Source organism: Nannobrachium achirus (genome assembly GCF_963921795.1).
Source record: "Nannobrachium achirus genome assembly, chromosome: 10".
NCBI lineage: Eukaryota > Metazoa > Chordata > Actinopteri > Myctophiformes > Myctophidae > Nannobrachium > Nannobrachium achirus.
In genome coordinates this window covers 9,361,816-9,381,001 of record NC_137819.1, presented here as the reverse complement: position 1 = coordinate 9,381,001, position 19,186 = coordinate 9,361,816, and the positions used below count along the sequence as shown (strand labels likewise).

Here is a 19,186-nt window from a genome sequence, read left to right as displayed (position 1 = left end):
CTGTGCCTTCACTCCCACATGGTGCTGCTATTCATGCATCATAGTTGCATGTGTTGCAGCAGGGACGTGCAGAGAATGTTAGAGAGGCAGGGGCTGACATTTCTAAAAGGGCCTCTTGGTGAAAATATTGAAAATAGCAGACCTATCAGAATAGCGGAGCTTGGAGGTTGGCTATTTTCGGTACTTGATAGCACACTAAACTAAGCATAATCAAGTGAATACTGGAGATGTGGCCTAACGGCATGGATTTCTACACAGAGAGGGCAAATCTTTCAACATAAGATGCTGCATTCAAGTTCAGGAGAGTTTGGACAAGGCAATTCTCTTGAATGCTGCCTTCAGGTATGGCATGGAAAGAGGGGGCATTTGCATTTCTTTCACCATAGTAAAAACTGCATTCATGGTCTGGAGAGGACACTTTTTACAGACGGATAAAAGGGCGGGGGCTCAAGGCAAGCCGCCTATGATGTCTATGTGTGCACGTGCTTGCAGACTCAGACCTGTTCTCCCAGAGAAATTTGCAGCGTCATGCAGTAACACTGTCCTCTGCACTTGGCAGTGTGAATCTTATCACCTGCCTGCAGGTGAAGACAGAGCCTATACAGGGCCTTTACTGTAAAGGCCCCCAAACTGTGGAACAGTTTACCAGAGGAACTCAGGCTAACAACATCACTAACTAGTTTTAAATCCTGTTTAAAAACCCATTTTTATAGAATAGCCTTTCTATCTCCCTGTGACATATTCTATTGTTCTGCTGCCTGTAATTGTAACTGTTGTTTTCATTACTGTACTGTAACTTGGGTTTTATTATTTTATTATGTTATTGCAATTATGTTGTATGATTACTGTTTGGTTTGTATTGTTCAAGTCTTTGGGAGCGTGCTACGGGTTACTACGGGTGCCTTAGCTAATAGCTACTGTAACTGTAATTGTAATGTCTCATGGGTGCCTGTGTGACAGACAGCTGTGTAATGGGAAGGCTCCCCTGGCCCCATGGCTTCAGGTAAGGTGAGATAACACATGATGTGACAGCAGCTCCCACCGGCCAGCTGGCCTCCTATTAACGCTGTTATCTCCTCACATAATAACCTTCTGTTTACCCTGTTATCTCCACAGATAATCTGACATTAAACAAACTTTGTAACCTGATCCCTGCATGGGGGAACATGATCATCAGCATGACTGCAGGATTATAAAGACATTATTTATTACGTTCCATGACTGTGTAACAAACAACAAGCTACTGAAGGCCTTAAAGAAAAGTAAATTCCATAAATTCCTTTAAAACAGCAGTGAAAAGCCACTTAGAGGAGGCTGCTACTCCAAACTGATAAATGAAAACAATCCTTATCCTGACCTCCCCCTGACCTTTCTATTGTAAATACCATTTATGTTGCATTGTTTTTTTGACGACTGTTTTTCTGATGATATCTTCTTCACTGTGTTCTATCTGTCTGTCATTCAATGTTATATGAGTTAAATATATATCATAGTACTGTGTTCTATCTGTCTGTCATTCAATGTTATATGAGTTAAATATATATCATAGTACTGTGTTCTATCTGTCTGTCAGTCAATGTTATATGAGTTAAATATCTATCATAGTACTATGTTCTATCTGTCTGTCATTCAATGTTATATGAGTTAAATATCTATCATAGTACTGTGTTCTGTCTGTCTGTCATTCAATGTTATATGAGTTATATATCTATCATAGTACTATGTTCTATCTGTCTGTCATTCAATGTTATATGAGTTAAATATCTATCATAGTACTGTGTTCTGTCTGTCTGTCATTCAATGTTATATGAGTTAAATATCTATCATAGTACTGTGTTCTGTTTGTCTGTCATTCAATGTTATATGGGTTTAAAAAAAAATCTCTTTCTTGGGCATATCCTTTTAGTTGACCTTGTACCAGTGAACTGTACTGTCATGAAACTGTACGTTTCCTATGTAAACTTCTAATAAATTCTTCAATAAATCAATCAATAAAGAATAGTGAAATCACACAATCATAATTAAAGTGCTAACCATTTACAACAATACACATAATAGCATAGGCCTACACCTTTTTGTTATAGTTATGCTTATAGAGTATAAAGGCTAGTAAGTAACTGTTCTTGTGTTGGTGGTTATTCCTTCAACTCTGTAAAAGGTCAAAGCCTACTGTTACCCCTCGACCCCCAACCTGTTTACTGTACTTTTTTCTTCTGATTTCTGACTGTTATATGAGGTTTTGTTGTATATTTATCTGTCATTTAATGTCTCAATGAAATGAGTACAAAAGGACCCCAATGTAAACAAGCCATGGTGCCTTTTGGGGTTTAAATCCTAATAGTAGACCTTGTATCTGTACTGTGCCTTTTCTATGCGAACTGCTAATAAAATATTCAATCAATCAATATATCAACCAAAGAAATGAACAATATTTGGATGTGCTCTAGAAATTAAAACAGAAATGTGCTTTTAAAAGACTATACCTGGTAAATGGTGCATTTATAAGGCGCCTTTATCCAAGGCAAGTTACATAGATTGCGCATTCCATTCACCTATTCATACACCAATGGCAGAAGAAACCATGCAAGGCACCGACCTGCTCATCAGGAGCAGTTAGGGGTTCAGAGTCTTGCTCAAGGACTCTTCCACACTAACTCTGGGGGAGCCCGGGATCGAACTGGGAACCCTTCGGGAACCCTCCATGTTCTAAGACGGCCACTCTACCCCTGAGCCCCTGTGGCCTGTTATTAGGAGTCCAGTGCAAGCAGGGCAGCTACAGTATCAATAAATACATGCAATAAAACGGCAATAACCCTTGGATTATGGCCTTGGCAGTCCTCCAGCTAAGCTCCTGCTAGTCCTCAGATAAAGTATTATTATATTATATAAAGCTCTTGTGTAGAACTGTTGGTATTCCACTGAGGAATTAGAGAGGAATTGGTCTTAAGAACGAGGGGAAAGGGTGAACATGAACCTGAGCCAGAACTGCATTGAGTTTGGTCACTCAATGCAGTGGTTCTCAAACTTTGGACAATCTAGGACCTCACTTAAAGGACAACTTTAGTTTTTTACAACAAGGGTTCATATTTTAGATTGTAATTAGAGAAAAGAAAAAGTGAGTGTGAAAATGTTTTCATTTGCTTCGTTCTATTGTTTTATTGTGTTTACCGTGCTAAAATGTGGGGCATGCGTACGCATGGGGGCATGCGTACAAGTGGCTAAATATGTCTTTTTAGACACAATAAGCCAGCAGTTTCTTTATTGTTATTTACAGTAACACCTCTAGCCCCCATAAGTCACATCCAACCATGAAAGGTTGTATCTTGGGAATGGGCTTATTCTGTGTAAAATGACATATTTAGCCACTTGTACGCATGCCCCCAACCACTGGAATAAGAATCTCTAAAACAATAGAAAGAAGTAAATGAAATCATTTTAACACTCATCTTTTATATTCTTTAATTACAATCTAAAATATGAACCCTTGTTGTAAAAAACTAAAGTTGTCCTTTAACTCTGACAGTGTACAAATGGAACCAAATGGACCTGTTAGGGTCCATTTTGCACACTTGTGAGGATCTGTTTAAATTATATCCCTCTAAAGGAACTGGACCCCACTTTGAACCACTGACTAAATCTGGGGTACAGGGCGGCAACCTTATAGGCACGGGTGCCAACATTGCCACAGAGGGGAGGGTGATCACTGGCACACTGTAAGTGTGAGAGGATTTTTATTCTAAGGCTTGAGGCTTGAGTCCCTGCCCTTTTATCCGTCTGTAAAAAGTGCCCTCTCCAGACCATGAATGCAGTTTTTACTATGGTGAAAGAAATGCAAATGCCCCTCTTTCCATGCCATACCTGAAGGCAGCATTCAAGAGAATTGCCTTGTCCAAACTCTCCTGAACTTGAATGCAGCATCTTATGTTGAAAGAATTGTGAACTGTGTAGAAATCCATGCCGTTACGCCACATCTCCAGTATTCACTTGATTACGCTTAGTTCAGTGTGGTATCAAACAACGAAAATAGCCGACCCCGTGCAACAAGTTGTGAGTTTGGAGGTCTGCTATTTTCAACATTTCCACCAAAAGGCCCTTTTAGAAATGTCAGCTCCTGCCTCTCTGACATTCTTTTTTTTTATATAGTCAATTAAATTAAGTCTCCTCAAATCTGTATACTAATTTCATTCTGCACATACTTCTACATCCGGCATAGGGCCGGATACGCCAGTGGCTCCAGGGTAGAGTGGCCGCTTGGCAACTGGACGGCTCCCAGTTCGATCCCGGGCTCCCCCAGAGTTACTGTCGAGGTGTGCTTGAGCAAGACTCTGAACCCCTAAAGTTGCTCCCGGTGAGCAGGTTGGTGCCTTGCATGGTTTCCTCTGCCATCGGTGTGTGAATGGGAGAATGTAATGCACAATCTATGTAAAGCACCTTGGATAAAGGTGCTGTATATAAATGCACCTTTTACATTCAAACTCTAAACTCCTGACTGGGGAGAGATAGATGAGGTTAATGATCATTACATCCTGATGCGAAGAAGAAATAAAGGTTGTTGTGCATATGTGTAACGCCTGGGATTCGAACACAGGTCTCCCAGGTGGAATTCTAATGTCTTAACCGCTAGCCGAAAGGGATATCCCTATGGACCCGGGGAGATATTAGCCTTGAGTCACTCTGCTATCATATGGACAACGTTATGTGTTGGACATGTATTATGATGTGGTGTCACACAATGAAACGTAATGTTGACATGGCACTGCACTGACTATCAAGAAAATAAAAACATGTTACTTCAAGGTCAAAAAGGAGTCAGTCAAACCCCTATAGCAGGGGTCTTCAACAGGGGGTCCGGGACCCCTAGTAGGGGGTCCTCAGAGTTACTACAGGTCCTCCAAATCTTTGTGTGATAGCTTTTTTTTCTCCTTTTTTATATTAACCACTTGAACCCTAGTGTCTGTCCATATTCTGAGAGCTTAAGCCAAACAGCAGAATTACAAGCTCACAACGCCTCGCAGCTATTTTCGGCAAAGAGGTTTGGTGTAGAGGAGAAAAAGAGCAGACTAAGTACAGAGTGAAAGGTCAAGTTTATTAAGTATTGACGGTTCAAGAGGTTAAATATCTGAAAACACAAATTGACATGAATCCTAAATACACTGATCATTGTGCTGTCAAACGATGAAACTATCTGGTATCTATGGGTTCAGGGGGTCCCTGCTTCATCTCTCTCTTGACTAAGGGGTCCTTGGCCTGAAAACGTTGAAGACCCCTGCCCTATAGAATAGACCAGTGGTTCTCAAACCTTTTCATGTCAAGGACCCCCAAATTGACTATTATCAGCCCGCAGACCCCCATTTGAAAAGATAATGCCAGGGACTCCCCATGAGAGAAGATTTATTTTACGGCTCTAGCAGTGACTCAACCGTTTTAATTTCAAGGACCCCCCAGTTTGACATGCATTAGGCTACGGTCCGGACCCCCATCTGATGGCATTTCTATCCTTGGGACCACAATTTATATTGTAGAATCAATGTTAATTTAACTCTGACAGTGGTGGTTCCATTCGTACACTCTCTGAGTAACAGACCCATAAGAGTCCATTTGGTTCCTATAACTATAATTTTGCTGGGGTCCCCCTGGGACTCCCTCAAGGACACCTGGGGGTCCCCGGACCCCACTTTGAGAACCAATGGACTAGACTAGACTAATTGGATGTGAAGTGAGAGTGTTGGCTTGGTTTTGTTGTTTCTCCACACAGTCACACAGTAACAACAGTAGCAACAGCAGCCAAAGTGCATGTTTACCCAAGCTGGGCACACACACGCGCCCACACATGCGCGCGCGCGAGCGCGCACACACACACACACACACACACACACACACACACACACACACACACTGATGAGGATTTAAATAAAAAGACACCATTTCATTGTACTCACTCCTTTCCCCAGCCTCCTCTTGATCTCATACTTCAGGGAAATGTGTTCCTCCACCTCCGAGACGCAGAATGTTTTGTTGCTCATCTTTCTCTCTCTCTCTCTCTCTCTCTCTCTCTCTCTCTGGTCATTTGCACCTCATCATGCAGAGAAATAAAAATCTGTTCTTCTTTTTACAGCAGGCTGCTATATCTCCACTTCCTCCTCCTCAGTGAAGCAGGTGTTTTCAACAACAGTGAGTTGTTTGGCAACGCAGTGACACTGCGACAGATCATTCAACTTAATATATCTGTCGTTTATAAAAGATCAAACATCAGTCTGATATAGATGGTGTTATAAGGATACATATCATCTTTTCTTTATAGTTTTATCTGGCGATCCTCCTGCTGCTGTTTCTTCTTCAAGTTGTTGTTAGACATCTTATCAGGTCCGTCCGTGCAGGTGTTGCTGGATCGGGTGAATTAAAAGGTCCGGTTGTTTCAAATCAAGTGGTTTATAAAAGGATAAAGTCCACAGGCCCGGTAAAGCTGTGTAAACGGCATGGATCCTCAGTAACCAACTAGTTAAACAGCGTTGTGTTCAGGTTGTCCTGGTGACCACACTCTGCTACACTGTGTCCGTCCCCCATGCCTCTTAAAGAGACATGCGCTCATTTCTGGGTGCGCTGGTCCTCAATATGTACGTGTGGTCCGTGTGGTACCTTCTTCTTGCTGTTACAACGCCCACAGCTCTGGTCTTAAAGTGTTGCCTCATTTTATGTAGAACAATATCAGGCAAAAAATAAAGCATTTTAAGGCTGGGAGAACCAGTGAATGCCTAGCCCCCCCCCCCCCCCCTTCTCAAAGTAAACAAGTTACGTACATCAATTATAGTGTGTAGAAGTACACGTTTGAAACCTTGGGTTTGCCTATTTTGTAGATTTAGAAAACTTACGTGCCGATAGCTTTGTAAACTTTTACTCAAGTGCATTTTGAATAGGCCTACCAGACTTGTACTTATAGTATTTCTTAGTATTACTTTTAAACCCCTCAACATTTAACAAAATGTTATTTTCTCTCATTAGAAATAAATAACAGTAGGATCCATCATTACATTGCTGGCTACAACTAACAAGCAACAAGAAGGAGCCCAAAATGTGTTTATGTATTCTGCAATGTCCCATTATAACCACAAGGCGGCAGCCAAGGCCTATATTTTGCTTATACTGAAAATTGTGCTGAGTGGAAAATAATTTGTTCTGATGTAATGTTTTAGCAGTTTTCAATTTCAGTCTTTCTTGAGTGAAATACCTTTTCGGTAAATGAAATACCTTTCCTGTAAATACATTTTCAAGCATTTGGATTCATTGCAGCCTAAGCAGTGTTACTTTGTATCACTTTCTACTGACAATCTCTTGTCTCTTGTATGTGTGTGCAACCAGCAAACCTGTTGATCCATCAAAATGTTCAACTATTAAAATAAGTCGGTGGCCATAGCATAGTGCAGTGGTACTTAACATAACCCACAAAATAATCATATTTCAACTGGGGACCCCCCACCCTGACAAGCTCTTGTAGATATGCTATTTTCACAATTATGGACTATTATTTGACAATTTGGAAAACTTTTGACCAGAGGTACTAAAAAGTTCTAAAAAGTCCTTAATTCTTCACTTTAGAAATGTGCAGATACCATGTATACACTTACTGCTTTGGTCTGTTTACTGTTGAGTGAGAAAACAATGTTAACATTAAGCTAAACGCTAAACATCTGTAAAAGACGATGCTACAATTCCAGTTCAAAACCAAGGATAAAATATGATTGTAGGATAAAGAAAAATGTATTTTGTGGACAATCCCTTATTACTCATAAACGCATTGGAGGCCAAGACAATCTTTAGTTGAATTTTTTACATTTATTTGTTTCTAAAAAGGTGTTACATGCTTTCTTTTCAATTAAAAGTTGAATTATTTACAAGTGATACGTCTTAATAATAAATATGTTCTCCTAAACCTTAATCATTCTATGCTCCATTGTACGACCGCTTCCTTTGCCAACAAGCACAAGATCTTCAAGCTTCCATAACAATAAGTGGCCCTGTGCATTGCAAATGCAAAGACATGTATATAAGAATACTAAATATATATATATATTCTGCACACCAGTATCTCAAATGCAAGTTGACTTATATAACGTTTTGAGCCAACAGGTCTGAGGAAGAGCCTGCTGTGAGGACCTTCGATTCTTATATACCGGTGAGGTTTTTGATGTGTTTGAAAGGCGCACGGTACGATACATGCGACGCATTGATAGCTCGAAGATCGGTTTGTTGGCAAGCAGCAGCGCCGTCGTACCACAGAGTCATAAATGATGCTTATGCTACGACGTACGATGGTGTCGCTCGCCGAAAACAGCCGATCCACAAGCTCCACACGCATTGCGAGTTCGTAGATCGGCTATTTTAAGGCGAGAGATAGCGTGGTACGGTGGGAATAGAAACCATAAACCAGGATGAACTAACTGGTGAGGAGGAGGACTGAAAACATACAGATCGTTTCCACCAACTCTTTGTCCTCACCTCCTGAGTCCTCACTCCTAAAGAAGAATCCGAGTAAAGAATATGATTACACAAACAGCGCTAGAGACAGAAAATGTACACGAAAAGTAGTTCGTAACAAAAGTAGAAACATTAAACCATTAACCTGACCGACGCGTCAGTAAAAAAAAAAAGAGAAAAAAAGTGCACCCTGGCCATCTTTAAATTAAAACCACCTCAAATCAAAAGGTCCATCCTTTCTAAGCTTCCGTTAATGTGCTGATGATTGTTAACATGACTGAATAATATCTTGGTCTGACTTCAGATGCCGTTAACACAGCCCGCCCGACACGAATTCTACCCCGCACACTTCTACGACCCTTTAGTTTAGTGGCTAAAGATTTAGAAAAAAACAAACTCACTCCACTATTACTTCCTTTTACTTAAACACTGGATTGACACAAGCTTATGATCTTGGTCTGCAATAAATCAAATCAAACAGATATAGATCAAGTACATCTCCAGTATGATTAGATTAAACCATGTTCTTTCAGGAGGTATTCTGATTAGTCTGAGGAAGCCAGACAACTGTTCCACAATCACTGAATAGTTATGATGGCCCGGGCAGAGGGACAGAAGGAGCGACTTGGGGCGGCTGACTCCGGCCACACCGAGACACAAAGAAATAAAAAAGTAGGGTGTTCCCGTTTCTGAAACAAGCTGTAAAGTCCTGAGTGTTCATCTGAACACAGACAGTGTACACTCTCTGCGTTTAGATGAGGGGTCTTCAACATTTTTCAGGCCAAGGACCCCTTAGTTGAGAGAGAAATGAAGCAGGGACCCCCACAACCTTCCAGATAGTTTCACTGTTTGACAGCACAATCATCAGTGTATTTTGGATTCATGACAATTTGTGTTTTCAGATGTTTAACCACTTGAACTGTCAATACTTAATAATTGTGACCTTTCACTCTGTACTTAGTCTGCTCTTTTTCCCCTCTACACCAAAGCTCTTTGCCAAAAATAGCCGATCTACAAGCTCACAACGCTTCGCGTTGAAGATCTTTAGCTAAAGTTCTCCGAATATGGACGCTAGGGTTCAAGTGGTTAATTAAAGAAAAAGGTTTCTATCACACAACGATTTGGAGGTCCCCTTGTAGCACCTCTGAGGACTCCCTAGGGGTCCCGGACCACCTGTTGAAGACCCTTGGTTTAGATGAACACTGAGGACTGCACTGACAGACAGGACATCTGCTACAAGGACTTTGTCAGACGTCGAAGGCAAAGAGTCCGATGTAATGTGATGTATGGGAGGAGTGGGAGGGGTGGGGGGGGTAGGACCAGGACCAGGCCTAGGAGGAATGCAGGAAGCGGTTGAAGGCGTTGTAGGCTGACTCCAGGTCGAACAGCATCTGTCTCACCTGGGAGTCGTCTAGTTCTTCTGAGGCCTGCATGCTGTTCAGAGTGGTCAGCCTGGAGACAGAGGAGCAGGTTATTAGACATTAGGGCTGTCTTCGACTCAGGATTTATCAAGTCGACTCGAGTCGCGGGGGTTAATCCGACGCGTCGACGAATCGTTTATGTGTAAAAAAATAATAAAAAAATAAATAAAATAAGTTGTGCTTTAATGACTGGAGAGGAGGCGCGACCGCGACGCATTGATAAGAGTACCGGTACAACAGCTGTTGTAAACCACTATGATTGGTGGATTCTCTGCTTTGAAAACTGCCTGGTTGTAATGATTTTATTCCTCTCCAAGGCTAAAGGAACAGGGCTAAAGCGCTAACATGCTAACGATTTAGCCCTGTTCCTTCAGGAGGAAAAACAACACCAAAGTAGGCTAAAGGTAACAATAATGTAACATCACTGCGTCGATGTAGAACGGCACACAGCTGCATCACAATGCAAGCAAATTGTCATAATCTAAAACTTTTTAAGAAGTCCTCTACTCCACCGCAGTCCTCTGCCTTAGACCACCACCACAGAGCCACACTCAGCGAGTCAGCGGCAGTGAGTGAAAGTGAAAGCGCATCGCGCAGCTCCTTCTTGGTCAGCTTTAACAAGTAGAATAACAACAAGTCGACGCATTTCCTCTCAAAGCGGTTAACTTCAAAATAAGAGCACCTTGTTATATGATCAAGGCAACTTTCAAGTCACGTGAACTGGTTTTATTTTTAAGTCTAGTTGCAAGCAGTAGGAAGTATGGACTAAATAGGAAGAACATGACAGTCCAGCGCTCTCATACCGCACCGGTGTGATAAAAAATAATATATTTTTGACGGCTCGACTCAAACAATTGGCGTCGATTCCGGGGGCTTAAAACGACGCGTCGAATCGTCGAATTTTTGAAGACACCCCTATTAGACACCCCTGGAGACAGAAGAGCAGGGTTAGGGTTAGGATTGAAGCACTTCACTCTGTGAGGTGCAGTTTAGATGCATTGTTGTCGCTTCAGTTTTTTGGGGGCTTGTTTGGGCTCCAACCTAATAATATAGCTGAATGGTTAGGGAGCCCGCCTGGGGAACCAGAGCCCCTGGTTGTCCCAGGTTCCATTCCATATCTGAATGGTTAGGGAGCCCACCTGGGGAACCAGAGCCCCTGGTTGTCCCAGGTTCCATTCCAGGCCAGGGTAGCAATGTGGATGTGTGTCCCTGAGCAAGACTCTTAACCACTAACTGCTCACACGCTCCTTTTGGGCAGCGAATCAGCTGGGTTGGGCTGAAAATACTGAATTTCCCCCTCGGGAGAAAGTAGGTAACTATATTATTATTATTCTAAAGTTTCCATGAACATTTTCATGTCACGACCCCCTAATTAATATGTATGTGTCCACAGACCCCCATCTGAGAATATTTTGTGTCATAAAAGATATTCCAAATATTTATTTTTCCCTCCAAGGTTTACAATCTACCGTAACTCTCTCCTCACTGGCCTCCCGGCATGTGCACTTAAGCCTCTCCAACTGATCCAAAATGCCGTGGCACGACTGGTCTTCAACCACACGAAATTCACACGTCTCCCCCCTTCTCCGCTCCCTCCACTGGCTCCCGGTTGCGGCCCGCACAGAATACAAAACACTGTCTGCTAAATGCCTAAATTGTAAATTGTAAACTCAATACCACCATAGATCGGCTATTTTCAGGTACAGTACAGCATGGGTGGTTCAAGTGGTTCTAATGCCATCAAGTCATGTTGCTGGGGACCGCCCTGTGTGTGTTTGTGTGTTATCACGCAGCGGTGTCGCTTCCTTTAGGCTTGTTGTCATTTCTCTAGCAAGCTCTGGCAGCACCGCCAGTGCTAACATAAACACCAGGTTGTCACGGTAACGGTGTGTAACTCACCAGAGGCTGACTTTGTCCTTGGCCTCAGAGTCAGGAGGCATGTTGCTCATCCTGTTCATGGTCTCCATCAGCTCCCTCAGGTCAGGCTGGATCTGCAATGCACGGACACACAGACGTGAACCAACCGATTGTACAGCCGATTATGAAGATGTGAAGAGGCCCCTGTTGTCTGGATTTAAAATGAAGCAAACATGGAACTGAAAGTCCATATGATTGGCTGCTAGTTGCGCTGTTCTGGTACCAGAAGCAACATGTTCTCCATAGAATTCCTTTCATTTCCCCCCAAACATTTGATTCTTATACATTGTCATAAATACTTTATGGTTCCTGTGTTGATAGTTTAAAGCCTCGTTTCAATCACCATGATATGCGTTTTGTGAAAATATGGTCCAATTTATGTTATAATTGATGTTAAAGCAGGGTATGCTGTAGGAGGGGCTTGTGATCAAAGGCTTGTGATGATTCTTCTTTGTGTGCTTTATTTTCGGCAGGCTCAACACATTTACCCAAGCATCCCTGTGCTTGGGTACCATTAAAAACAATGTTGACACCCATACAAGGGCAAAACAAAACATAATTTCCGCAGCATAGAAACCAATGGGTTCCCACCATCATATTTTTTACAGTCTATGCTTGAGTCACGTGAGACACCGCCGAGCCAGCTAAAGCGAAGTCTGCTTGAGCCGACTCAGCGCTGTTCGAGTTACATCCCGTTAGAGACGGCATTGTAAATCTTCATCCCCCTGACTTTGGGCACCTCCTCGCAGTGCAAGTGAACACAGCGGAGCACTCCCTACCTCCCTATCAAGGCATCGCCTATGAACACAGTAATCACATGGAGGAGAGCTGGTGCGTACCTCATCCATGGCCCGGATCTCCAGTCTCAGCTTGTCCATCACTGTGATGAAGAGCTGGAGGGAGAGAGACACAGAGAGAGAGAGATTAATCTTTTCTCTGTATACAGTACATAACTACAGACATAATGTCTTTACATTGACTGAGACAGACAGACAGACAGACAGAGAGACGTACCGATACGATGTCTGCTATGCAGCGGTTCAGGTTGCCCTTATCGTCCTTGATGGTGATTGGTCGATCCTCCTTGATCCTCTCCATGGCTAGTGGACAGTCCAGCTAGGAGACAGTATTATAATAATAATAATTATTATTATGTCACTCTTCACTATACTGCCCAACTAAAACAGAACATTCTCCTTAAAGGAGTAGTTCACCCCCAAAATGACTTTTTTTCTATAGATTACTATTAGCCCATGGAGACTTGAGGTCAATAATATTACCCAAATGCCTTTGGGTCTCCATCCGGAATTAATGGGCCTACAAAGAGTCTCCTCAAATTATTATCTTAGGAATGCGACAAAAACTAAATAATGATATTGAACTCAAGTCTACACGGGGTGAGTAATCAATAGAACAAAAAGTCATTTTGGGGGTGAACTACTCCTTGCCTTACCGTGCCTGACCTGGTGGTAGAAAATCCTAGGCGCGTGAGAATTCACATCCGTTTACAGATACAACATATAGTGACATATTATAACGCAATGTAACAATATCTACAGTATATGGAGACAGGGAACTGACTGACAGCGTTGAATTAAAGCTATACTGTGTAAGTTGCTCAACTAGTGGTCAGTAGCGTTATAGCAAACCGCGGTCGAGTTTTTCGCCGCGGACCGGGCCTTCAGACCCCCGCGTCCGCCTCGCCCGCCTCGCCAAGTCGCCACGCATCTGTAGTGTCCCTCTGCGGACCGGCGTTGGGGAGGTTTACAGGCTAGACTTCTAGACCAGTGTAAACAAAGCTGTTGAAGCAAGCTATGGTCGGTAGTGTATCATGTGTGTATGATCTGCAATGTGATTGGCCAACGTATACACAACGTATACGGATGATGCAGATGACGTCATTTTGCCGCGAAATCCCGCCCCTGTCACGGCTAAGTAGAAAACATATAAAGAAAAGGCTTTTGGGGCTGAAAATGAACGGAGTGGGGGTTCTAAAACTTTAGCGATTTAATTTTAAGATATGTTTTATAAAAAAAGTTATATAGTATAACTTTAAGCGTTGAAGACGGAGAAGGAGATCAGCCGGAGAATCGGAGCGGCGGGAGCGGTTTTGCAGTCGCTAAATCACACTGTTATGAAGAAAAAAAGATTTGAGCCAGAGGGCAAAGCTCTCTGTATACCGAGCAATCCTCGTTCCTACTCTCACCTACGGTCATGAATTGTGGGTCATGACCCAAAGTATAAGGTACAAACGGCCGAAATGGCCCGATTCCGGATAAGCGGTTGAAGACGGATTAACCAACTAGTGATCTATTAGCCTGGGCTGGCTTCCAATTTCGGGCTTTTGATCCGGTCGGGAGCGGATGACGTTCTACGTCATTCTGTATTCATAACGGACTACACTTTGGCAGGAAACACCAAACTGGAAACAGTTTTAACCCCTACTTGCGCATGCGCAAACTACTTGCGCATGCGCTAACTGGGTTGAAACCGATTCCTGCCAAAGTGTAGTCCGTTTTGACTACAGAATGACGTAGGATGCTATCCGCTCTAGACCGGATCAACAGACCTGTCTTGTAAACGAAGACCAGGCCTGGTGAGCGAGGTTAGTGATCTATTCAAGAGACCCTTTCCAGAGTCAGTCAGTTTAACTCACCCTGTACTTCCTGCAGAAGTCATCGATGGAGCCCACGTCAGAGCCCTGGACCTGCTTGAACGCTGCCTTGTATTGAACCAGCAGTCTGGAGCAGGCTGCTGTGTACCTGTTAATACAATACTATTATTATTATAGTGAACCAGGAGTCTGGAGCAGGCTGCTGTATACCTGTTAATACAATACTATTATTACTGTACTGAACCAGGAGTCTGGAGCAGGCTGCTGTGTACCTGTAAACATACAACTCACACACATTAACATCACACAGAACTCAATTTACAATTTAGGGCATTAAGCAGACTCTCTTAATCCAGTAAGCAAGGTAAAATAATGTATAGAAACAGTAATCTAGGATCTTCATGGGTAAACAAATCATCAGTCTAAACAGCATATCAAACTATACACCCTAAAGGATCTCAGGTCAGCAGATTAACCTGGCACCTGTCTACATAATGCTACTAATACTATAGTGTTTTATAATTGCGAAGATATTTGAAAGTGAAGTGTACTTGCATACATACAGTACCGTCCACACACACACACGCACGCACGTGCGCACGCACGCACACACACACACACGAGAACTCACTCGGTGGGCGTGACACAGTCCTTGATGTAAGCCTTCTCCAGGGCTTGGAGGGTTTTGACCACAGCAAACAGCTCAGCCATGTTGTCATACCTTAAACACACATAATATTAAGAAGACATAGCTTGAGTCACTGGGATGCAAAGGTATTCATTCATATTATATAATGACATTGATTCATATCAGCCTGATCATTATTAGGTAAGACATTAGACACTTACTTTTCTCGTTCTCGTGCGTTCTTGTACAGTTTCACCTCCTGAAGTGACAAGCATCAATTTGTGATTAGTAGCAGCTTAACATGACAAGTATTCCCTGGCCTCAACAACACAAGTACTGGTTCAACTGGTTACCAATTACATTTGCACCATAAATATCACTGAACAATTTTACAATGTTTCAAACGGGCTGTTACTGGCATCAACTTGCACCTAGGGATGGGACGATAATCACTATTATTATAATCATTTCGTGGAGATTTAATTTATCGTGATATCGTCCTCCGTCAAGAACTGGGATCAATTCACCTTTTATTTGCCGAGCTGCATATCCGGTACCACTTAAATCCTGTAAACGTGTTGCAATTGTAGATCGACAATTTTTTGGAAAACGTTCCGCCCAAGAATAGTGGATTTTGATTATCGCGATATCGTAAATCACTTTTTTTTTTTATAGTTTTTGTCACAATAATCGTGACATAAAATGTTCATATCGTCTTATCCCTACTTGCACCCACACTTATGGTCTGTGAAGTAAACTTTTTTTTTTTTATACTTTATTGTGTCAAAACATGCACTTATTAAATCATTTTTCAAAACTTTTCGCATGTTATGTCCTTTTTTTTAAAGACATTTTGACACATTTTTATATATATATATATATATATATATATATATATATTTTTTTTTCCCCACCACCACATAGAGCAAAAAAAACCCATACAAAAACTGTAAACAAAAAGTGAAGTAAACTTTAAAGCATTTAACTGGATTGATAACTGATTAATCAAGAAGCAGAGAAACTGATCATGTAAAAAAAATATAAATATTCTTTAGCTTCACTTCTAAAGAGTGTCAGATTTAGACCAGTTTTGTCACTTTGTTTCGTGGATAAGGAAAATAGGATTCATAATGTGTGTATGCTACTATGTATCATCAGGAACTGATTTAAATGATTAACGCTGTTTCATTTACAATGTAGGCGTTTAGCAATAAGCAAGACATTTCAGACAGTCTGAAAGTATGTATTTAAAAAAAAAAAGGTTTTACCTCATACAACTCTGGCTTGTTGGCCGGGGCTGTGGGAAATGCAGGGATATAACATTAGATTATTTTACCTTTTAAATCATATGGCATGCAGTGATATATGAGTTATTAAACCCATTACGACCTGGCATTATTTTGTACCTTAGCTATTGAGAAAATAGCAGATCTGCTATTTTTCAATAGTTAAAGCATAAAATAATGGTTCAAGTAATAAGGCGTAACAATGCGTTCTGGGTAAAGTATCTACCTCCTCCTATGCCTCCGGTCACAGGTATTCCATGGAACATGGCTGCTGCCGCTGTAGCACTATAGTTGTAGTTGATATTGAATATTCAGGATTTCAGGTTCAACTAAAAGTAATGTTACAGAGAAACAGAGAGGAAGAGAAAGACAACGGTTTACTTTGAAAACAGGCAACTATAACTCAAATGGTTTGGTTTTGTTGCCTGAAATTGTAATACCTATTTGTAACAACAACAGAAGCAGTTCTCAGATAATAATGACCTCTCCCGAAACGAGTATAAAGAGAAAAAGGGATGGATTTTACTTGTTTATCTAATCAAAGACAACGAACAATAAATGATAACAAAAAAATAGTAGAAAAATAAACAAAAGGTTCAATACACAGCACAAGTAGATAGTAATACAAATGGCCAGTTCACCAATACTACATCTATAAGCTGTTTAAAAGAGGCCCTGTTTGTCTGTGTGTGCCCAGGATTTTACTGTGTAGCCTTATTTAGACACTGGTTCTCAACCTGTGGGTCCCCAAATTATTTTGGGGGGTCCCCAGATGATTAACTTAATGTGCAACATTGTTTTCTCACTCACCAGTAAACAAACCAACATAACGTTTAAGTATATAGAGGGCATCTGCACATTTCTAAAGTGACAATTTAAGGACCTTTTAATACCTCTAAAATGACAAATTAAACATCGGCCAAATTGTCAAATATTAGGCAGAAATGTTGAAAATAGCTGATCTACAGAACACGAGGCGGTGTGAGCATGTAGATCAGCTATTTTCCCAATAGAACCGTGTTATACAAAATGTAATTCCTCCACAGTGCTCGTCAGGGTGGGGGGTCCCCAGTTAAAATGAATAAAACATGATTATTTCAGAGGGTCGCGGCCTGAAAAGGTTGAGAACCACTGACACAAAGAAACATAATAACAGTGTCACTAAAATGACGTTGTTGAGCTCAAACACTGACAGTCTCTAGACTCTCTACAAGCAAGGTAGTATCATCAGTTTCATCAACATTCATCCAACCGGTCGGTTATTCCATTTCCAATTCAATCCTTACTTATCTCAGACTCAGACCCACGAAAAGCTTACTAAGATCTCCTTTTAGTTGACCTTGTACCAGTGGTTTGTACTGTCGTAAAACTGTACTTTTCCCCATTGCAAACTTCTAATAAATTATTCAATCAATGTATTACTCATTCCATGATGATGTTGTTGTGCTGTTAGCTACATTAGCAGTGCTAGCTCGCTATAGCTAGCTGACATTTCCTGTGGAATTCGCTTATATTATGAGTGTTAACAGAGAAACACACAACATGTATGCATTATGTCACACGTGAACGCTACGTTATTGTATAACATGTTAATGAATGAATAGGACGGCTTTATTTGAGTTAAATCTCCCAAAAAGACGTTGTTTCATCAACTCACCACAGCACAGCTCTTGAACAATGTAAACACACCCTTCACCAAGGACCCCGATGACGTCAACAGTGTATAGCTGTCCACAACGTGCCCGATCAAATAATAATTAAAAATAAAATAATAATAATAATAATGGTAATTTAATGTTGTTAAACACTCCCTCGAAGTGAAATACGGTCTTTCTATAATTTATATTAATTTCATATTTATATTTTTTTTACCACAATTGTATGAACGTGATTAAATCAATCCAGGCGGAGGAAGACCTCCAAGATTACGATGTTACATCGACATTAGTGACCTACTGAATTGTGTGACCGCAGAGGTAGCTGTTTCTTTAAAAAGCACAACATTGATTGATTGAAGACTTTATTATTAGAAGGTTGCATAGGAAAAGGTACAGTGTCATGACAGTACAGTTCACTGGTACAAGGTCAACTAAAACGGATAAGCTCAGGAAAGCATATGGCTTATTTACATTGAGATCCTTTTTTAACTCATAACATTGAATGATTCTTTGTTTAACTCATATAACATTGAATGATTCTTTGTTTAACTCATATAACATTGAATGACAAACAGAAATTATAGAGGAGCCCCCAAAAGTGGAAGTTGTTTGTTTGTTTGTTTGTTTGTTTGTTTGTTTGTTTGTTTGTTTGTTTGTTTGTTTGTTTGTTTGTTTGATTGATTGATTGATTGATTGATTGATTGATTGATTGATTGATTGATTATTTTATTAGACAAAAACAGTACAAGTATGGTCAATACAATAGAAGTACAAGTACAGTTAAACACCCTGCCCTAAAAGGAACATCCCAAATAAGACCTTTTATGGTCTTCTTTTTACGTTGGAAGTCCTCTGTATTTAATTCATGGACATAATAAATAGCAAGCAAAGAAAACATTCAATAATATTGCAGTTATAAAAACACTATAGGGGAGAACAGGGTAAGATGAACCATTGGGTAAGATGAACCACCCCCTTTAACTTTAAAACTATACACATGAGTTGTCATTTGATCTTAAAAAGAACACAACCATCATTTCCACCTGGCTGTGGAGTTGACAGACGCTTTGAAGTAATTGTCAGGTACATGGGTATATTGGAGGTGTAGTGTATCTTGTACACCAGTATTTAGTCAGGTACATGGGTATCTTAGTAGTGTAGTGTATCTTGTAGACCAGTATTTAGTCAGG

General features: G+C 41.1%; 2 protein-coding genes across 2 annotated transcripts in view; both read right to left on the bottom strand.

The window, feature by feature from the left end:
• Window positions 1-6,470, bottom strand: part of mapk15 (mitogen-activated protein kinase 15) — a 34,261-nt gene extending 27,791 nt beyond the window's left edge. Inside the window, exon 1 of the mRNA XM_080734828.1 lies at window positions 5,940-6,470. Coding sequence (XP_080590954.1) covers window positions 5,940-6,023 — 84 coding nt within the window. The 5' untranslated portion in view covers window positions 6,024-6,470. The remainder of the gene's footprint in view (window positions 1-5,939) is intronic.
• A 1,382-nt stretch (window positions 6,471-7,852) lies between these two features.
• On the bottom strand, window positions 7,853-18,028 carry vps28 (VPS28 subunit of ESCRT-I). Its single transcript, XM_080734908.1, has 10 exons — window positions 17,996-18,028; window positions 16,565-16,667; window positions 16,321-16,349; window positions 15,274-15,311; window positions 15,056-15,145; window positions 14,467-14,572; window positions 12,825-12,926; window positions 12,650-12,703; window positions 11,793-11,884; window positions 7,853-9,924 (listed from the first exon to the last, which is right to left on the bottom strand). The coding sequence occupies exons 2-10, from the start codon at window positions 16,602-16,604 to the stop codon at window positions 9,804-9,806; spliced, it is 672 nt and encodes a 223-aa protein (XP_080591034.1). The 5' UTR covers window positions 16,605-16,667; window positions 17,996-18,028; the 3' UTR covers window positions 7,853-9,803.
• Window positions 18,029-19,186: the final 1,158 nt, after the last annotated feature.